General features: G+C 39.3%; 1 protein-coding gene across 2 annotated transcripts; it reads right to left on the bottom strand.

Annotated features, from left to right (window-relative positions):
* Positions 1–816: 816 nt before the first annotated feature.
* Positions 817–18,296, bottom strand: PAPOLG (poly(A) polymerase gamma). Of its 2 annotated transcripts, XM_062609743.1 has the most exons (22): positions 18,168–18,291; positions 15,441–15,593; positions 15,295–15,361; positions 14,565–14,646; positions 14,372–14,481; positions 13,161–13,214; positions 11,888–11,999; positions 11,217–11,306; positions 10,450–10,588; positions 10,226–10,298; positions 10,023–10,143; positions 9,622–9,706; positions 9,175–9,228; positions 8,015–8,134; positions 7,573–7,682; positions 6,370–6,491; positions 6,110–6,279; positions 4,976–5,082; positions 4,678–4,898; positions 3,805–3,886; positions 3,250–3,323; positions 817–2,532 (listed from the first exon to the last, which is right to left on the bottom strand). In XM_062609743.1, coding segments are annotated over exons 1-21 (2,160 nt in total). In that variant the 5' UTR covers positions 18,254–18,291; the 3' UTR covers positions 817–2,532; positions 3,250–3,321. The 2 variants fall into 2 exon arrangements, with proteins under 2 accessions (XP_062465727.1, XP_062465736.1); XM_062609752.1 differs by lacking the exons at positions 817–2,532; positions 3,250–3,323; positions 3,805–3,886; ... (8 more) ...; positions 10,023–10,143; positions 10,226–10,298 and having other exon boundaries at positions 10,446–10,588; positions 18,168–18,296.
* Between the last annotated feature and the right edge of the window lie 432 nt (positions 18,297–18,728).

Raw genomic sequence — 18,728 nt, 5'->3', positions numbered from 1 at the left:
TCATTGAGTCTTGCTGCATAAGTAACTTTCAGCCACTCTAACAGAGAACTTGCTCTATAAACAAAGAAAAACATTTAAAGCTTAACAGTCAAGGTATTTTTATTTAAAATAAATGAAAACTAATCTGCATAATCTGAAGGTTGTCATATCCAAGGAAACTCCAGAACAGTGATGTCACTCTGCACTGGGCCAAGTAGTAAAATATAAAATATAATCTCAAGTATGCCGAATCAAATCCGAGAAACTAGTAATCTAAATTCTTCCTAAAATTTCTTCAGAAAAGCCTAAGAGTGAGGGAAATAAAAAGCAAGAGCAATTAGAAGGTAACTGCAAAACAAGAGTGAGAAAAAAAATCTAGGTAAAGGCATATACTTTCTATCTATTAGCTAGGTTAGTAGGAGACTAATTGCATAAATGCACATAATGACATAGAGGTCAAGGGCAAAAGAGCCCATAACAGTCTTGGAATACTCAAGTGGAAGAAGCAGTTTAAAAGCATGGTAACCTTACAAGGTTCTAGACTATTTATAACACTTACTTTCCGTATTTGCTCTGCTGTTTCTCTCATCACCTACTTCAGCTTTAATTCCTTCAAATTCATGTCAGATTTTTATTTACACAGGTGCTGAAGTTGTACATACATACTCTAGTACGCAGGCTTGTCACTATTTCAATACCTTAGTTTTAATAGAGGTCACAAAACCAGTTTATAAACTGGTTCTGCTAAAAGCCACTGAAGTAACATGGGTACCGTTTCTTAATTTTAACCTGTGAGTAAACTTAAGGCCTAAGTTTGGGGTATCTTTTTGGAGGGAAGAGGGAAGAATAAGACCTCTCAAATCCACTAAGGCCAAGAGATAAGTTGCACTTGAAGCAAGCTGAAAATCAGAAGTAATAAGGAAAAAAACCTAAGTATATTGTGATAAATATCACTTTCTCCACACATTTGGATTACTAGTAACAGGGGGAATGCTAGAGAATTGAGACCTTGCAAGATATATGCCTCCTTCTATGCCTTTATAGTCTTGACACTAGTTTTTTTTTGGTGGATGTTGAAGATGATTAGAGCTCAGAATTGCTCTTTAATCCAAGCAACTCATTTTCTGTTGTCCACAGAGCTAACTGGGACCTCAGCTGTCAAGGCAGTTCTCAAACTGCACTATTCAGAGGGCATGAATTCAAAACCTGGAAATACTAGAAGCAGGGAAGCAGTGTTGCTGGGCTCCTCATTTACTCTACCATGACATTATCATTCTGTGGGATGTTTTTTATGGCACTGCTCCCCCTTACACAGGCCTCACACTTGGTTGAGTTGCCTGGGCTTTTTAAGCAGATCCCATCTACATTGGGAAAAAAAAAAAAAGAGGCTGAAGATTTTAAATTTCTCTTTGAAAGATATTATTTTACAGCATATACAAAAATACTCTGGAAAAAACATACAATTTCATCTACAAAAGCACCAAATTACAAAGAACTTGCAAGAGAGATACCATAACATTTGTTTCTTATGATCAGAATTTCTCCCCACCCCTCAAAAACCCTGATGCACTAACTGGGTAAGCAGTGTTAGCAGTTTACAGAACCAGACTACTACAAGTTTTCATGTACCCATTCAGAACAGCTTTTAGGGTTTATCTGAAGCCACTTTCTGCATGCCATGTGCTTTCAAGACTGCAGCTGGCAGGTAGGTAGTAGTGTCACACCAGCCTCAGCTGTGCATCTTCAGCTGTGTGTTCCAACTTTAGCTTTACTACCCATTGACAATAAAAAGACCCATCAAGTTTCATGCTGGAGCAGTCTTAAAGACAAAAATCAGATAACATGGCTTGAGACACGTCCATCAACTCTATACCTGGGTACCGTCCTCTGCTGCATTTCCTCCAGTATTTGAGTTACTTATGGGCCTCCATGGGAGGCAGTACTTGTGTAGTGCATGGCTGTGCTAGACAGTGGAAAGCTACCACTTGAGGAAGCTGAGCACCATTGTGACAGATGCGCAGGAGGGAACGTGCCAAATGGGAAAATAATTTAAGATAAGAACAATGGATGCACATGAACTAGGAAAGCACAGATAAATACAAGCACGTTCATACACTTGAACTCAGAATGTGGTTGCAGTGACTAGTTAACCAACCCTATTTACATGCATTCTGAATCCCAAGTCACAGGACAGGTCACTTTTGTGGCTTTCTCCAAAGCTGTTTCAGCTAGTGACAATTAAGACTTTAAAAAAGACTAGGAAGTATAAACTGTTACAAGAATGTGCAAAGAGTACATCAAAGCATTGAACAATGCTATAAAACAAGACCATGATTTTAACTGGCCAGTTGCATATGGCAAGAGTGACCTTCCATATTCTTGTTTGTAACTACAATACATGTTGATAATACGGATCTCTAAAGTGCTTTCCATCTTCACCCGAAGAGAAACCAGCTACCCATTAAGGGTAAGTTTGATGGATCTTTTAATAATACGAATGCTATTTGTTGGAACAGGAGATGAAGAATCTGGTAGTTCTTTACTGGAAAGCCTCTAAAACACACAAAAAGATGCCACAAAAACAGAAAAAGGAAAAAAAAAGGGAAGTTTTGAATTCATTAATTCAGAAGTAGCAGCAGATAAACCCTTTCCTAGCTGAATATAACATTCTTTATGTACCAAAACACTATGGCCCAAACCCAAATATTTCTACATGGATTTTCTGTTCACCACACCACTTGTTATCACCAGTTGACAGAGGAAAAGCATTTTCCCCTCTGCACATTTCTTTCCTGACATCAACTGAGATAATTATATTCCCGAGGAAGGGAAATAAGTTGCAAGTTCCATAAGAGCATAAGAGGAAGCCATCATTCTTCTCAGAACCACGGATCAGGACTGTCTCTACTGGCCACTTACACACTTCAAAGCTTCCAAGTCTTGTCACAGAAATCAGTATACAATAATTTAGATAATAAGAGCCCCTTATGGAAGACCTGCAAGGAGTACAGACCTTTTCGCTCCTGAAAAAAAATGAGGAAATAAACTGTGCCAGTGTTTGAGAGCCAGGAAATGTGGTTTTCAGAGTTTAATAACTTGGAAGCTTTGGCTTCACTTTTGTGAGTATACCTGAAGGTCATTGTTCAGCTATTCAGTTTGGTGAAAGCATGATATGCAAAAGCTTATAACTACTTTGAACCCCCAAGTTTACAGGGATTAATAGCATGTAAGTCTTTATATGAAAAAAAGAAAATTCTACTTTTGATTTACCTATGCATACACAGACACAATATATAATACCTGTGATCTTGCTGTCTTGATGCCTGGAGCAAGCACGGCTTTTCCTCTTCCTCCAACCAAGTCCTAGAAAAAAGCCAGAAAGGATTTATTAGGCAGTATTTTAAGCCCTATAAACACAAATACAGTGTTTCAGCTATTTTAACCTTTTCTTTACCAACAACATCACATTTGATTTGAGGGTGTGCCCTCAAGAGTTTATGCTTCAGTAGCAAGCTACACTAAAGCTCTTTATCCTCCCTCTGAGAGGCCAAATGCTTTAGTCTTTTAGTAGCTGTAGTTTACATTAGTGACTCAAGTGGCTAAAAAAGAGTGACTTCAAGCATGGCAAGAAGCTAGATACTACCAAATCTAGTAACAGCATTTAAAAAGATAGGTCATATAGGTGTAATTCTTGCAAAATGAAAACCGAAGAGAATTACATTAAAAAGCACATTTTTGTTCACATCAGTAAATGTGTAAAGTATTTCTGTGAGGTAGTTTAGGCACTAGAACAGCCCATTCAGCTTTTCAGTCTGAGTAAAAAACATTTGAAAATTACATTTCCTGTAGTTCTCATGACATCTTCTGGGTTGCCACAATCTTTGAATGCTGAGTCCTGTCCAGTTCGCTAGAAGAACAGAATACACAGATTCAAAATAAGTGCTATACTGAAATTACCTTCATATTTGGGTACAGCTTCAGTCAACACAGCGAATGTATCAGTGGCCATTCTTAAAACAACATTTAGAGAAGGCTACCACTATCACACAGGAATCTCAAGCCTTTCATGTGTCTTACTACCCAAACCTTGGTTCTTTACAAGTATCCAACTTGAGGTTTCTCTACTTGTTCTTTGACTCAAAGAGAGGTCAAGGTATTTAAGGAGACTTATATATAGCAATAAAACATTAAATCTTGTTCTTGTGAAAGCATTAGATTTATGTTTAAACAAGCAACTCCACACTGTCATTTCAGCAGTGGATGACCTGCAAGTAGGCTGCTGATTTCTAAAGCAGCAGAACTACCACTATGCATTCAAATATCATCTGCCAGAACAAGATTAGCTAGTATTTTTACAATTATACATTCATATACTCTTCATTTTGAGATAGCTTTTTTTCTGAATTGTTTTAAAAACTGTTTCTAAATGAGGCAGTTCAGGTCAGTGCAGTACTATATCAGTGTAGTCACATTTAGAGACCCTGCTACCAGACAAGAAGCAGTCTTGTTTCAATTGCTCAAATTATATTCAAGACAATTTCTCCTAGCTATATCCTAGTCAAACTATTATTATACTTAAATTTAGATTCCTCAATCTGCTGGAAATGTATATATGCATTTCTTCTCAGCAACTTCATTCATTCTACATCAATAACTAACACTACTTCAAACCTCCCTGACCCAGCCCCTCTTCCTCACCTTTTCTCCGTCAGTTATTTTTTTGGGTCGTTCATCTCCGGTTGAAGAGGGTGAATAAGGTCGTTTAGAGGCAGTAGACTTCAGGTCTGTAACTGCAGTCCGAGCTAATTCATGCTGCCCTTGGTCAAAATGTGGTAATACTCTAGGAACTGCGTTATGTTCTGAAATGGTGAAACCAGTTATAGGTGCTGATGTCGTTCTTCCGAGTGTAGTCTCTATTTCTGCAGGATTGTAACAAGGTTTTAGAGTTCAGCCATTAAATTAAAGACTGCATTCCACCCACTACTTTGATACATACTTGAGTCAGTAACAGGCATAGAGATTCTCATGGATGTTGATGGCACAGCTCCAAGAGGTATCTTCTCTCTGTTGTTAGTAGTATTGGATTTCTGATACACAGTGGCTCTGTAAAAGTCAGGCACCAGAGTTATAAAATATACAGTATTTCGCTAGTTGCAAAATACTATTTATTTCCAGAACATTTATGCAAGGCAAACATTTACCTTCCTAACCCATTGTCACAGCTCTACTAAACACCACAAAATCAGAGGGAAACTAGTATGAGATCTTCATTTTCGTGGAATAACAGAACGGTTTGGGTTGGAAAGGACCTTCAGATCATCCAGTTCCAACCGTCTGCCATGGGCAGGTATACCTTTCACTAGAGTGGCTTGCTTCAAGCCCTGTCCAGCCTGGCCTTGAACACTGCCAAGAATGGAGCATTTTCTTTGGGCAACCTGTTCCAGTGCCTCCTCACCCTCACAGTAAAAAACTTCTTCCTTCTATCTGATCTGAACTTTCCCTGTTTTGCTGGACTTTAGACCTTGAATTTAAACTGAAGCACTTTCTTCAGTGAGTCTCTATGTACTGGTACTGTTTCCCAGCTTTGAATATTAAGCACTTGTGCTGCTTTTAATGAATGGATCTGCTCTACCCATATGTGCATCAAATTGTGTATAATCCTATAGTACTGAACTGTCTGAGCACAGCAGGCATTAGACATCTGGAAGCATTGGGCTGTTACTCTCAAGGTTATATATTCCTCCTGTGCTGAAGTAGCTTATGGACAGACTTCCCAGGAAGGGACAGTCACTTTTATTGACCAAGTCCTTACACTACCCCACTAAGTCAGCAGCAGCTCCAGTGTTTCTGTGATCAAGATCAGCACTTCATTAGCGCTTAATACTGCTTCGCATTAATTATACCTTTTTGGTTTCAAGAAGGAACATTTACCTACACATAAAATACTCCAGCTTCAAGTTACACACTTCAATAACCTAAGAGGATTTCTATTCAAGTCCAAATAATTTCTCTAGTATCAAGCAGTTCTTCATTCCTATGTGTTCATGTACGTTAATGTCTCAAGGATTTCTTTAGCCTGCCTCCCCCCAGTTAAAAGCAGGTTCTTCCAGTTCAAAGGTTACAGTCCAACCTTTTAGTCTCTGTTGGGTAGGTGTCCAGTTTAGTTATCTCATGTAATATAGAGGAATGATACGGAGTTCTGGAGTCCTTGTCTCTGGAACTGCCCAAACAGTTTCCATCTGCAGAAATCCTCTTGCACTGACGCTCACAGGCATTTTTACCAATATCTGGCATACTTTGCTGAAACAACAGTTAGAAATATAATAATGAAGTCTTCAAGTAATTATTAAAGAAAAGAAAAATGCCAAAAGAGCCAGATTTTTATGATACCTTCTTTTTTTTCTGAATGGCTTCAGCTGGCAAAAAGTAGTGGAGATGCTTCCTCTTCACATGAGCTGCCTCTATCTTCATTCCTTCTTTTAGCACATTGAGGTTGATAGCCTGCCTGTAAACTAACATGGGATGATGTTGTAGGTTAGTGAGGATGTCTGCATTAGGTATTTGTCAGTTATATATATTTAAGAAGAGCAAGCCTCTAATCTGTCCAGCCCAGAGAGCAAGAAAGTCTCCAGCCTAACTGAACACAAAATGCTTCCCAAGCACCCCAAATACTCTTAAGATTACTGTGGCCTAAGATGCCCATTTCACATCTAGCACGGACCAGATACATGAATGCATATTTGAACTTATATAGCTGTTATGTACTCAGCTACAGCTGTGGTTTGCTAATAACACAGCTCACATCTGAGCTGATTTTAACCCAAAGGAGATTAGTTTTTCTGGTTGAAAAACTAGAAAAATCTAGAGGACTTTCTGAATCAACCCAATTGTGCACAGCTGATGAGATCAGATTCAGATTCATTTTTTATTTAACATTTACAGTGATTATTGTGGGTTGGTTTTTTTTTTTGGTAACAGTTCTGTAACATCAGCTGAATTCGCAGTAGTTTAAATGTTAAAATTCTATCTGCCCAAGAAAGTAAGACTGGATTTTAGGGACCTCTGACTTACCAGAATCACTGCAGTTTCAACATATTTTTCTTAACCACCTGCGAACAGCCCTTTATGCAACTTGAAAATGCTATATGAGCACAGCAGTTATTACAGAATTCAGTCACATTTAGATAAGCTTGTTAAACAGACCTATCATGAGTGTAAAGGGAAAGCCAGATTATGAACATAGAGTGGGAATCAAACTAAGGTCATGCAACAAAAGGCTTAGAAATTTAATAAAAGCCTAAATATAGACGCCCACACCAATATGAACAGTTGCTTCAAAATAAATTCAAGTTCCTTTGTGAGTGTTTGCACTGTGATCTGCAGAACCGTTATTTCACATATAGTGCACAGTGTATGACTGTAGTAGCCACTTTTGTTTCAAGGTGAACTTAACTTTAAAGCTAATCTGTGTGTTGCTCTGTAGAAATACCCAGTAGCTAATATCAGATGAGAGCACAATTTACTTTGTGAAGCAGCTCCCACTGCAATCACAAACATGAAACCCTACAAGACCAGAGCAAAATATAGGCTTACCTGTACTTGTGAATGACTGTACAACAGGAGTTAAATCAACGTTAATACTTTCTGTATTTTCCACTTTCTTAAATTCAATTCCAAGAAACCACATTGACACATGTTCATCCCTAAAGAGACAGATTCACAAATCATATCATTTATGCACAGAGACCATTTATTTGGATGCTAGCGTCTATTCTCAAGAAGGGATTAAGCAAAACAATTCAGTTGTACACAGCAAATCAAGGTTAGTCATCTCACATTTAAGATCTCAGAGTACTTCTCTCTGAAGTTCTCCCTTCTTTAAAACGATCTTACATACTCAGAACCTCGCCTGTCAGAGCATATACCTACAAAATAATAGGTATTCCACTGAACACCTCCCAGATAAGCCAAGGTGAATATGAACAAGTTATAATACATTGGCCAAACTGTATCTCAGAAAAGTAGTGAAACTCACCGTTTACAGAGTTCTTGGTTGCCAGGGAAAGATTGTGGCTTCACATGTACCATATTTATAAATTCATTCCTCTCCAAATTTCCAACCAGGACACGAATTTTAGATTCAACAAGGCCAATCCTAAGAAGAACCAGAGATAATTACTCATTTTTAACTGTATCCAGCACTGGAGTTACATGCCTTTTCATAGTACAGTGCTAATACAGAAAAGCTAACAAATCACTAAGTAGTAAGCTACTGGATTTCTATATTGCACACACTGCAGTTTAAGATGTTTCCAGTGACATGTGAGCTTTGACATCTCCAAAGATAGAAATAAGCAAGTTTAACTTGTACTCTTAACAGCTCAGATACAATATTTCAACCTATAATCTATGATGAAAACGTCAACAAGAAGCAGGTACCAGCACCTTTGGCTGCATTTTGAAATACAGCAAAATTCCTTTTTACCCCAAAGATCAAGGACAAGAGCAATTCAGAATAGGCTCAAGCACAACTGCTCTATTACAACCAAGTAAAGACGCAATTCTTCCTGCAGAAGAATCCCTGATCAGTGAAAAAAAGTTTACTCTCTTCCCAAATTGAAAAATATAGTTCCTTTAATAATCAAAAGTATCTAGTTGACACAGGAAGAAAGTATTATAACTTCAGTTATGTGTATGTAACTATTTTAAGCTCATGTTTAGAAGTTTTTGCTGATAGGAGTACACAATCAAAGTTTGGAGACCACTGCTCTGTAAAGTCAATAGAGGATCAGGCTCTACAGTGTCCATTACACATCTGATAACATTGGTTAATCTGTTTGCCTCAGTCTCTGCAACAAGGAACATCTTCCTACTAGCTGAAGTGGTGTTGGGTAAACAGTCTTCTTAGACTTCTTGCATCTGCTTCTAGATGTAAGACAGAGCATCAAACCTTTAGGCGTACACACACAAACCCTCCTTGCTCCTTCTCATCATGACTTGGATTTCTGCTTACTTCTCCTCATAAAGAAGAAAGCTTTAGCTTTTGCTGGTCAACTGTCTACTCAACTTGCTGCTATATTCCATTCCTAGTTGCTCAGTTTTATACTTCATTTGTTAATACAGGTAACAGGAATAAAGTTCAACACTGAGCCAAGTTCCAATTATGTATTGAACCCCATTTAAAGCAAGACTTACCATTCTAAGTGATGGTCCTCCGTAGAGGCACTAGCAGTCAGCACAATGTAATGTCTAGAAGGAAAATTAACATACTAGCTCAGGACTTCATATTCCTTCAAGTGAAACTACCTTAAATGAATAGAATACAACTTCCAGACAAGATAGATTATATCCCATATTCAGCACAGTATTAAGTGATTACATCCTTTAGAACTCCATTCTGCTATACTCCAAGTATCCTAGTTGATTTTTTTCCTAATAAAAAGTTTAAGTGGCATAACACATACAGTTTTTCTATCTTCCCTATACTATCCCTTATACTTACTTACCAAAATTTAAATAACACTACTTCCAGTTCCTGAAAAACAAACATTATGCTATGTTCTATTTAGATTCCAAGTTAAAACTCACCATGCAACCAGTAAGTACATAATTTGAAGTTCAGACAACAGATTTCATACATACTTGTATTTCTGAAAGAAGTTCAGGGGTTCAAAGAGTTTTGACCAGTCCGATTTCCCTTGGAGAATCTCATTTGTAATTGCAAGACCTACAATTGAGGTTGAAAACATTATTACCATTTCGGTTTTTAGACTAGCCGAGCATGATATAATCTTCTTAACATTAAGGTTTTGAACATTAGCTGACAGGTCAAAAAACAAACTCCCTTGACACCATGCATGTCTACTACAGCAGTTCACTTTGAAACTATTCGCTTATTGCCTGCAACAGGTATAATTCCCAGAGACCTGTTCTACCTAAAAGGGCAGAACACCTCACAGGACATAACTAATTCAGATAATGCAGCTTCAAATAGCAAGAATGGGGCTTTAAAACCAGTTAATAAGCATGGAAAAAAACTTTACCACGTTTGAATTCCTCTACTATTATCGCCCGTGTTGATGGAGACACATTGTATGTGGAATTCTGCTGTGGATAGGCAGGAGTGATGATAGGCATGACATGATACCGGTCTGCTGGGTTCACCTATGATGTTAAAACAAATCTGTTTAGCATCGGTTTAGGTTAGAAGAAAGTTTAAAGGCTTCTGAATTTAATGTCTACTTACCCTTGGGTCCCATACTGGCAAATTAAGGTTGTTTTCTTCAGGTTGTTTCAGCAATACAGGATTTGGCCATTCCCTATATGAAAAAAAACAAGTAACTGACTGTTTTCAAGTTTCCCATGTAACTCAGGGTAAGACTGAACATTGTCAACGTAAATCTTTATATAAAGAACTACTTCTGGAAATGTTACTTCTTTATGCAAGTTAAAACAAACAACTGCCCTTACCATTTTGAAAAAACCAAGAAGAACTTGTTAACAAGAGTAGAAGCCAAAGCAGTTGGATAGAGCTGACAAGTCTTTGCTACTAGCATCGCCCAGGAAACTCCACCAAGAAATCCCAGCATATTTGAGTAAATGCCACGGCCTAGAAGAGGTAAATTGTAGTTAAAATGTAGTCTTTTAATATCCAAGTATATTCCTTCAAATTTACAGCACCAACTTCACAACCTGTGGAATACTTAACACGCTTCAGCCTCAGACAGTTATTTCTGCAGTGCAATGAGGCCAAAATTGTTGGTCTTTGCAGTGATGAGAAAAAGAATCATTACCACACCAATTCCCAAAACACTGCTACTCTGAAATTTGCCCACACTACTACAACTACTGCTTCATTCCAACTTCCCTTCGGACAAAAACGTTCTGCCATTCTTCTAGCCCTTGCTCTAGCATGAACAGTATTTTCTTATTCCTTACATATCATATTCCTTACATTTTAAACTTTGTATTTTTACCATCTATAGTGAGGTTCCTGATCAGCAATACATCACCCTGTTTTGTGGTCAATCCCTTCTCCTCCCCACTCTACCCTCATTAAAAACCACACCAAATCGACCACATGAACAGACTTTTAATCCAGACTAAAAACGACAGTTCTAGTTTAAAAACTGTCATTTAAGCAACTATCCAAAGCTGAAGTACTTCTAACAGTTGCATTTTCTCAGCATGAGGTGCCTCTGAAAAGTTTAAAGATCATGAACAATCCCATCACTCACGTTTCGCCCACAGTTTAATTGCACGGAGTGCAAGACGGAAGCTCTCTAGATTTGGCACCAGACGCAGTATTTGGTCAGTAACTCTGCAGCCTGTAAGAAAAATTGAAATGCAAAAGTTCCTAGGAACAGGTACAAGTCAGTTTTATGCTATACTGGACCAAGAGTTTACAGTTTATCATTTAAATTATGAAAGCAAGTCTGGATTACATATACATTAGCACTTCAGTTAGCTGGTGCCCTCAGCTTTTTCATAGTTTTCACTGCAGCCAGCAACTTTTAATAAGGTTCTTCTATAGGATTCCAAAAGCTAGAACTCTTTGGGCAGCCAGGAACAGTGTTAAACAGTGAGCAAGTTAGGCTTTAGGTATTTTAAATATCTTTTTTTTTTTTTAACTGCCACACACTGTTCTCTATCAAGTCTTTATCAAGTGCTTTACCTATGCATCTGAAGCACTTTGTGTGGCAAACTGTAACAATGCACACTCCCTGAGCAAAGAAACATGAAATACATGACTAGCTAAACACACACCTTCAGGAAACACCTAAGTTTAAGCCTTCTTGCCACCACCTCAGATACACAGAGATCAGTTTCTTGTCTAGAAGCTTGGGCTGTGTAATGTGCATTCTGTACCAGTCTTGATCACACTTTAAAGATGTTTAAATATGCTTACCGTTCAAACTACGTACACATCTTATATCCAGGCTTTGCAGACGCGAGTCATCTCTGAGATCAAGATTGTCAGAAACAGTTGCCACAAACAGTCTTGCAAAGACAAGATCAATCTGAAGAGGAAAAAGTGCCAACCATGACTTAGAATGTTGTACTGTTTGCAAACAGCACACTAGTGGGAGGGACAGTTAGTCAAGTCTCAAAAAGAGTGGCTAATACTTGTATTTAGAATTCTGTGACAATAGACACATATCCCAGGAGACTTATTTGCCAAAAAATCCTATGAAATTCTAGAAGTTCCATATTTTATTTACAAAGCCCCCTATGCCTCATCCCTTTCCTTTTAAACTAGGTAAAGGAAAGGGCTTTTTTTTTCTTTTTTTTCCCCAAGTTGAGAAGATCACTCTAAACTTGGAATTTTATTAAAGGGAACTTAAAATTAATTGTAGAATGAAAACTAAAGTTAAATTGCCTCAACTACAGCAAAGAAGAATGCATTTTCCTCATGCAATAAGCCCTTTTGATCCTGAAGTATTTGGGTTTTTTTAGTATAGTCTGAGACAACAAAATTATTCTGTGAATGTCTGAACCTGATAAAGGCCAGGAAAAGATGTCTCTGTTGTTCTCATGCCTGCCAGGCTTCCCAAGGGCTTGTTTTCTTATAAGCTTCCATTTTACTGCAGTGTCTTTTTACTGGGATAGGTTGTGGTCAAGCTGTTTAATTAGTTTCATAGAGTAACAGAATAGTTAGGGTTGGAAAGGACCTTAAGATCATCCAGTTCCAACCCCCCTGCCATGGCCAGGGACACCTCACACTAAACCATGTCACCCAAGGCTCTGTCCAGCCTGGCCTTGAACACTGTCAGGGATGGAGCATTCACAGCTTCCCTGGGCAACCCATTCCAGTGCCTCACCACCCTAACAGTAAAGAACTTCTTCCTTATATTAATCTAAACTTCCCCTGTTTAAGTTTTAACCCATTACTCCCTGTCCTATCACTAATGATGAGTCCCTAATGAAGAGACCCTAATGAAGAAACCCTCCCCAGGATACTTATAGGCCCCCTTCAGATACTGGAAGGCTGCTATGAGGTCTTCACACAGCCTTCTCTTCTCCAGGCTGAACAGCCCCAACTAACTGAGTGTTTTCCTAAAAACACTATAAGGTACGAATAATCTTGTAAAATAGCAGTCACAGATCCCTGGAAGTTATCCTATTCCAAAGCAAGAAAATGAATTCTCACGTAAAAGCCACAACACACATGAAATTCTTACCTCAATTCCATCAAACTCAAATTTGATAACTGGTACATATGCATCTTCAACTGCCTGTGAAGGAGAGGTTAATTGTCAGAAAACATATTTTTTGCTATTTTAACGTTTTTCCTAAATGATGATAAAATACAGAATTTACATTGCTAAACTACTCACTATAAAGACTGAGTTGCTTCCAAACAAAAACAAGCTGCAAGCAGTATAGCATTAATACAGTACCAATATCAGCCTTAAAGAGTTAGTTAGCCAAGAGATTCAGGAGCTGATCATGTATTGTAATGAACAGCGCACAATAAGCCATTAGTATCTACGGTTGTAAGGTACTCACCTTGGTAGCGAGAAAGAAAAGAAAGAGATTTCTGTAAGCTATGTTACTACGGGGTAAGAGCAATCTAAAAATCTTCTGTCCACATTTGACAGTGTGCATTTGTCTCCTGTATTTTTATTTTCTGATGTGCCCGAGATGCTGTCAGCTACTTTATGTGACCGTTTTCAATGTTGTAGACCACTTGTAAGAACTGCATGGCTACAAGTCTGCTTTCAGGTATCTAAAGAAAAGGCTTATTTGCTAAGCACATGAAGTCTTTCAAAATGTCTACATGAGGAAGGGTAGGCTATGAGAAATGCTTCCCAGGAGTTCACTTTTATATGCAAGGTACACAACATATGCGCCTGAAGGAGAATCGCAAAGCAGTGTTCTATGTTCACAGCACAGTTCCCATAACTTTACACAAAGCTGACTGTGTGCATCCCTTCCATAAAGTCTCAGGCAGAGTAGTCAGAGATGAACATGGCCAGGGAAGTATGAATTAGAGGTCCTAAAGTACAGAGAGAAAAGCATACTGACAGAAACCTTTCCACATCACATTCAACTTCTCTACTTTTCAGGGTGCCCCATCCTATTCCTGCACACGATTATCTTATTTCCAAGCTCCTTACTACATCTAAGAGTAAAGCAAGGCTCTTAAGGACAATCTTGCTTTTTGATACAGCTAACACCTTCCCAAATTCTTATGTGACAAAGAGTCATTGGGGAAAGGAACCAAAAGGTTGACTTTGGCATTTTCATGCTGCATAAAATAGTATTTTTGAAGGTGCTCAGAAACAATTTTGGGTTTCATTTTGGCTTGTAAGTCATTCACAACCAATGAGCCTTTAACATGAATATTCTTGTGGTAGAATTTGCACAATCAGGTAGAGAATTTACTCACTCTCAGATTTTTTATTTCCTTCTGATGTTTCAGTTTTTCAAAGAATGACTGAAAAAAATCCGATCTTTCCACATGTCTAGGAGCAACACAAACTGCATCTATGTCAGCACCTACAAAGAGATTCCATTTCTTCTGTTACTGTTGGAAGTCATTTTCAAACATTAGAAATATAATCAAGGAATGGAAGTTGTACCTTTAGTGTGTACTCCAAGCCGGTAAGAACCAAATGTAAGTATTTTGCCACCAACATTCGCTATTTCTGAAGGGGGAAGATTCTGTGGGTAGAAAAGAGAACATGAGCATATTTTGGAGATATGCACTGACCTATGTGCAAGTCTAACTAGAATACAAATTACATAGAAAGACTACAACAGCCTCCAAAACGTGGTCTTCTCACTCCTGTACTGAGCTTTCAGTTGAATACACAGTTACAGACTATTACAGTCTAATATACTGTTATTCTAAGATACTGTTTTCCTGAAGTGAGTGCTTGCAAATCAAAATAATAAGTAATGTAACAGTCCTTTCATTAATTTACACAAATTAAGACCTATTATTAGTCTTCCCTGCAGTATACACATAAATTAATACCACCTAAGTCTAGTGTAATAATTCCTAGACTGAGCGCTGTAGGAAGCTTGAGGCAAGATTAGTGCCCATTTGCCATCTATCTCACCCCACAATATGATGGTTTGGCTTTATTAACTGATAGAGCCACTTCACAGATTTAATTAGCTCCCCAACGACTTCAGGATCTTGATCTGAATTATCTTTTATATCTTATTTCAATGGCAGTTACTACAGCTCTACTCAATACTTAAGAAATTAGAAGTTGAACTTCAGCATAAATCCTAACAGCATGGCTTTTAAAAGAAATAAAAAGGCTTCAGCTGCTTTGATAAGAACATAGAAAAAGTCCTTACCTTGCTCTGAGCAAGTTCTGAAATCCATTGTTTGGCCAAGTTATTCAGTTTACGAAGAACAACCATCCTGTAAAGAAAACTCATGTTAAGTTTCCCTTAAAACAGGAAACCCCCCAAGAGGTTAATGAATTTTAGCCTTGTTATACCTGTGATTCAGCTCTTCCTCATCCTCAAACACACCAAATGGCTTCATTGTTTCAATCAGCATCTGAGTATGAATGCGATCTATATCCTTTGGAAGAGCCAGACTAATCGGGGAGGTAATTCTATGGTGCCATAGAGCCTGCGGCTTGGAAGTACTGTGGGAGAAAACAGAATACTGAAGACCTCATAAAAGCAAAAAAAATACCCAAACAAACCAACTTCAACTTACAAGTTTCCAAATCAACTTCTGCTCTTTTACCCAGCAGCAACACACCCGAGAAAAGAAAAAAAACAAACCACCCCAATTGTGATTTTTAGGTAACTTGACCCAACTTAGAAGTCACAACCACTTTTTAAAAGTACATTTGTGTATATAATAAAAGATCCAAATTGCTACCATCTGAGTACAACTTATTTGCACCATCACTTAGAACTGATCACCAGGAACAGAAAAGGCTGGAAATCCAGTGAGGGTAACACTACATACAGCAGCTTTGGACACATTTCAATCTCATATCGGTTACAAGGATGTTCCCATCAGCTTCCTGCTAATGTTAAACAACACAATCTAACACTTGTTTCTTTTAGTATAAAAGTGTTTGCTGTGCTTCTGCATTCTAGAAGGCATTCTAGTTTATTGTAGAGTAAGGACATATAATGAAGCAGTCTGTTAGAGTTCATGCAGTAAATTCAGTATTACCCCATTTTTGTTTACGCAGATGAAGTTGCTAGGAAATCCTCATGCTTTTAACACAGCATTCATTTTCTATAGTTCAGTTAACTGCACATACATCTATTTTACCTAAATGCAAGGGATGTATGTCAGCATATAAAGCTCTGTTTTGTAGAGCTGCTCAAGTGTGGCTTTGCCAGCTCACTGCCCAGTTAGGCTCCAGTTAAATCAGGACTCCTGGGTTTGGAGGCCCACAAGGTTACTGCCCCTGAACCCCGATTAGAGCAAGGCACGATGCTCACCTCCAACCCTCCAATTGCCCTGTGTGTTTAGACTTATTTGCAATCAGAAGCATCACAGGACTGATGTGGGAGAACAAAGTTAAATTAGAATGGGAAAAATGGAGAAAAAACCCTACTTTGCACTACCAGCTGAAACCAGAAGAGAGAAAGGAGTGGGACAGGAGGTAAGAAGCATACAATGGACTGAAGGTCCCTCAGAAACACTAGTAGCAAAAAGCAGAGACACATTAAAAAGTGTATACAACTCATCACAGTTTTCAAAAAGTCCACATCCAGACTCTGAGGCTAAAGGGATTAATTATACCTTTAGTCAAACCAGGTATTTTCCCACTTCTCATACAGACAACTTCAAATATCAGCTGGTCTTGCCCAGGTATGCTTATAGGTATTTAAGGTATCCAACCCATTTCAGCTGGAATGGGATTAGGAAACGCTCAAAGCACAGCTTCAACATTTGATTTTTTTTTTTAGGAAGACATCTTATTGCAGATTCTTATTCCCAGCTGTTGCCCTTACTCTTCCATTGAGGAAAGATGCATTTCTCTGTCTCTCAGAGCAGTTTTATCAAACTATGGACATAGCTTTTAATCATCCAGCTGGGTGTCATCCTTTCCATTTCCCTCTAGGAGCTCATTTTTCAGTCTTTCTGCTATGTGTTTTCCAAAGAACTAAGGGGGATTAGTACTGTAGTCCTGTCAACTAGTCTCTCCCATCAGAACAAGTGTTACTAGCCCTGGACCTAATTTGCATCACCTACAGGCACTGTCAACTTCCACTTCATAAGTAAAAATATTCGTGTTTTCCTTCTTGTATCACTTTCATAATAAATACTGAAGGAAAGGCTATGTTTAATTGGTGTGTTATATCTAAATTAAAACACCTACAACATCAGCTTCTCACACATTTTACATATTACTTGCATTGTACAACTTGCACTTCAGAAAGTATGCACAAAACAAGAATGGAGTTTTGGCTTTGCTAGCATTCAAGACCCTGCCAGTGTACAGAAAGGCACCATCTGCCTTCCATTGCCTTATTCCTCCACTAAAGACTGACATAGGGAACAGTAGTAGATGTATCTGATATTATTAGTATCAGATTCTTTAAGTCTATAGTAGGTATTTTTCAGTTGCTCGTATTACCGAAAGTTTAATCTCACAACTTGAGGAAAATGGCACTTAGAAAGTTTTACTGGAAGACTTATGGCATTAAAAAAAAGAAATAAGTAAATAAACACATCTTAAGTTTGCTCTCAAGCACATCAGACACATACAAAGAAAGGATTTTCAGACATAAAGCAGCATCCAAGGCACACAACCTACTCATCCATCACCTCCCGTTTTAAACAAGAGGCCCATGACAGCCTGGCAAGCTATTTTGCCAACTCTTGCTACAACTTGTCCACCACAGCAAATGGCTCCAACCCATCTCTGTTCCGAGAGACCCCAATTTCACACAAGAAGTTAACTTAAACGGACTTGCTCCAGGTCTTACCACTACTTTTACAGCTTTACAAAGCTGCAAGCCGTTTCTCCTGCATATCCAGAGAGCCAACAGGTAAGGGTACAGTGTTACAGCTCAGGCAGCCGCCTTCACCACCCTCAGCGCTCACCACAGACTCATCCTTAACCCCACTCTTAAGTCTGCCTTGCTTTGGCACAGGTAGAAACGCATCTCTCCAGCCTCCTCCACTCCTGACCCAGCAAAGCGGGTGGCACGAACCGAAGCGCACATAACAACAACAACAAACCAACCCTGCCGCCGAGGACGGCGATCTCGCATCGCCAGATTCCCCCCCCGCAGGCCACGCCGCCGCGGGAGGACTGCGGGAACCCCTCATCGCGCCTCGGCACCAGAGCTCGGAGCAAGCCGCCCGCTCCGCGCCCGGCTGAGTCCTGCGTGTGTCGCCGCGCTGTTGCTAAGTGACGACCGGACCGCAGCGACGCTGAGGACCCCACATGGAACTCTGTCGTCACCGCACGGGTTCTATGGATCGAACCCTTCACTCCGCACGGGTTCTATGGATCGAACCCTTCACTCCGCACGGGTTCTGTGGATCGAACCCTTCACTCCGCACGGGTTCTGTGGGTCGAACCCTTCACTCCGCGCGGGTTCTGTGGATCGAACCCTTCACTCCGCGCGGGTTCTGTGGGTCGAACCCTTCACTCCGCGCGGGTTCTGTGGGTCGAACCCTTCACTCCGCGCGGGTTCTGTGGGTCCAACCCTTCACTCCGCACGGGTTCTGTGGGTCCAACCCTTCACTCCGCGCGGGTTCTGTGGGTCCAACCCTTCACTCCGCGCGGGTTTCCGTGGGT

Source organism: Pezoporus occidentalis, unplaced genomic scaffold (genome assembly GCF_034315485.1).
Source record: "Pezoporus occidentalis ecotype Australia unplaced genomic scaffold, CSIRO_AGI_Poc_V1 ctg10, whole genome shotgun sequence".
Taxonomy (NCBI): domain Eukaryota; kingdom Metazoa; phylum Chordata; class Aves; order Psittaciformes; family Psittacidae; genus Pezoporus; species Pezoporus occidentalis.
This window is presented reverse-complemented; position numbering and strand designations above follow the sequence as displayed.

Excerpts from the sequence above, each read along its gene's own strand:
- PAPOLG (XM_062609743.1), bottom strand. The coding sequence starts at position 18,253 with ATGAGGGGTTCCCGCAGTCCTCCCGCGGCGGCGTGGCCTGCGGGGGGG. Across the intron at positions 15,594-18,167 it reads TCGCCGTCCTCGGCGGCAGG|TACTTCCAAGCCGCAGGCTC; the intron begins GTTGGTTTGTTG and ends TTTCTCCCACAG. Across the intron at positions 9,229-9,621 it reads AACTTCTTTCAGAAATACAA|ACATTACATTGTGCTGACTG; the intron begins GTATGTATGAAA and ends TTTTCCTTCTAG.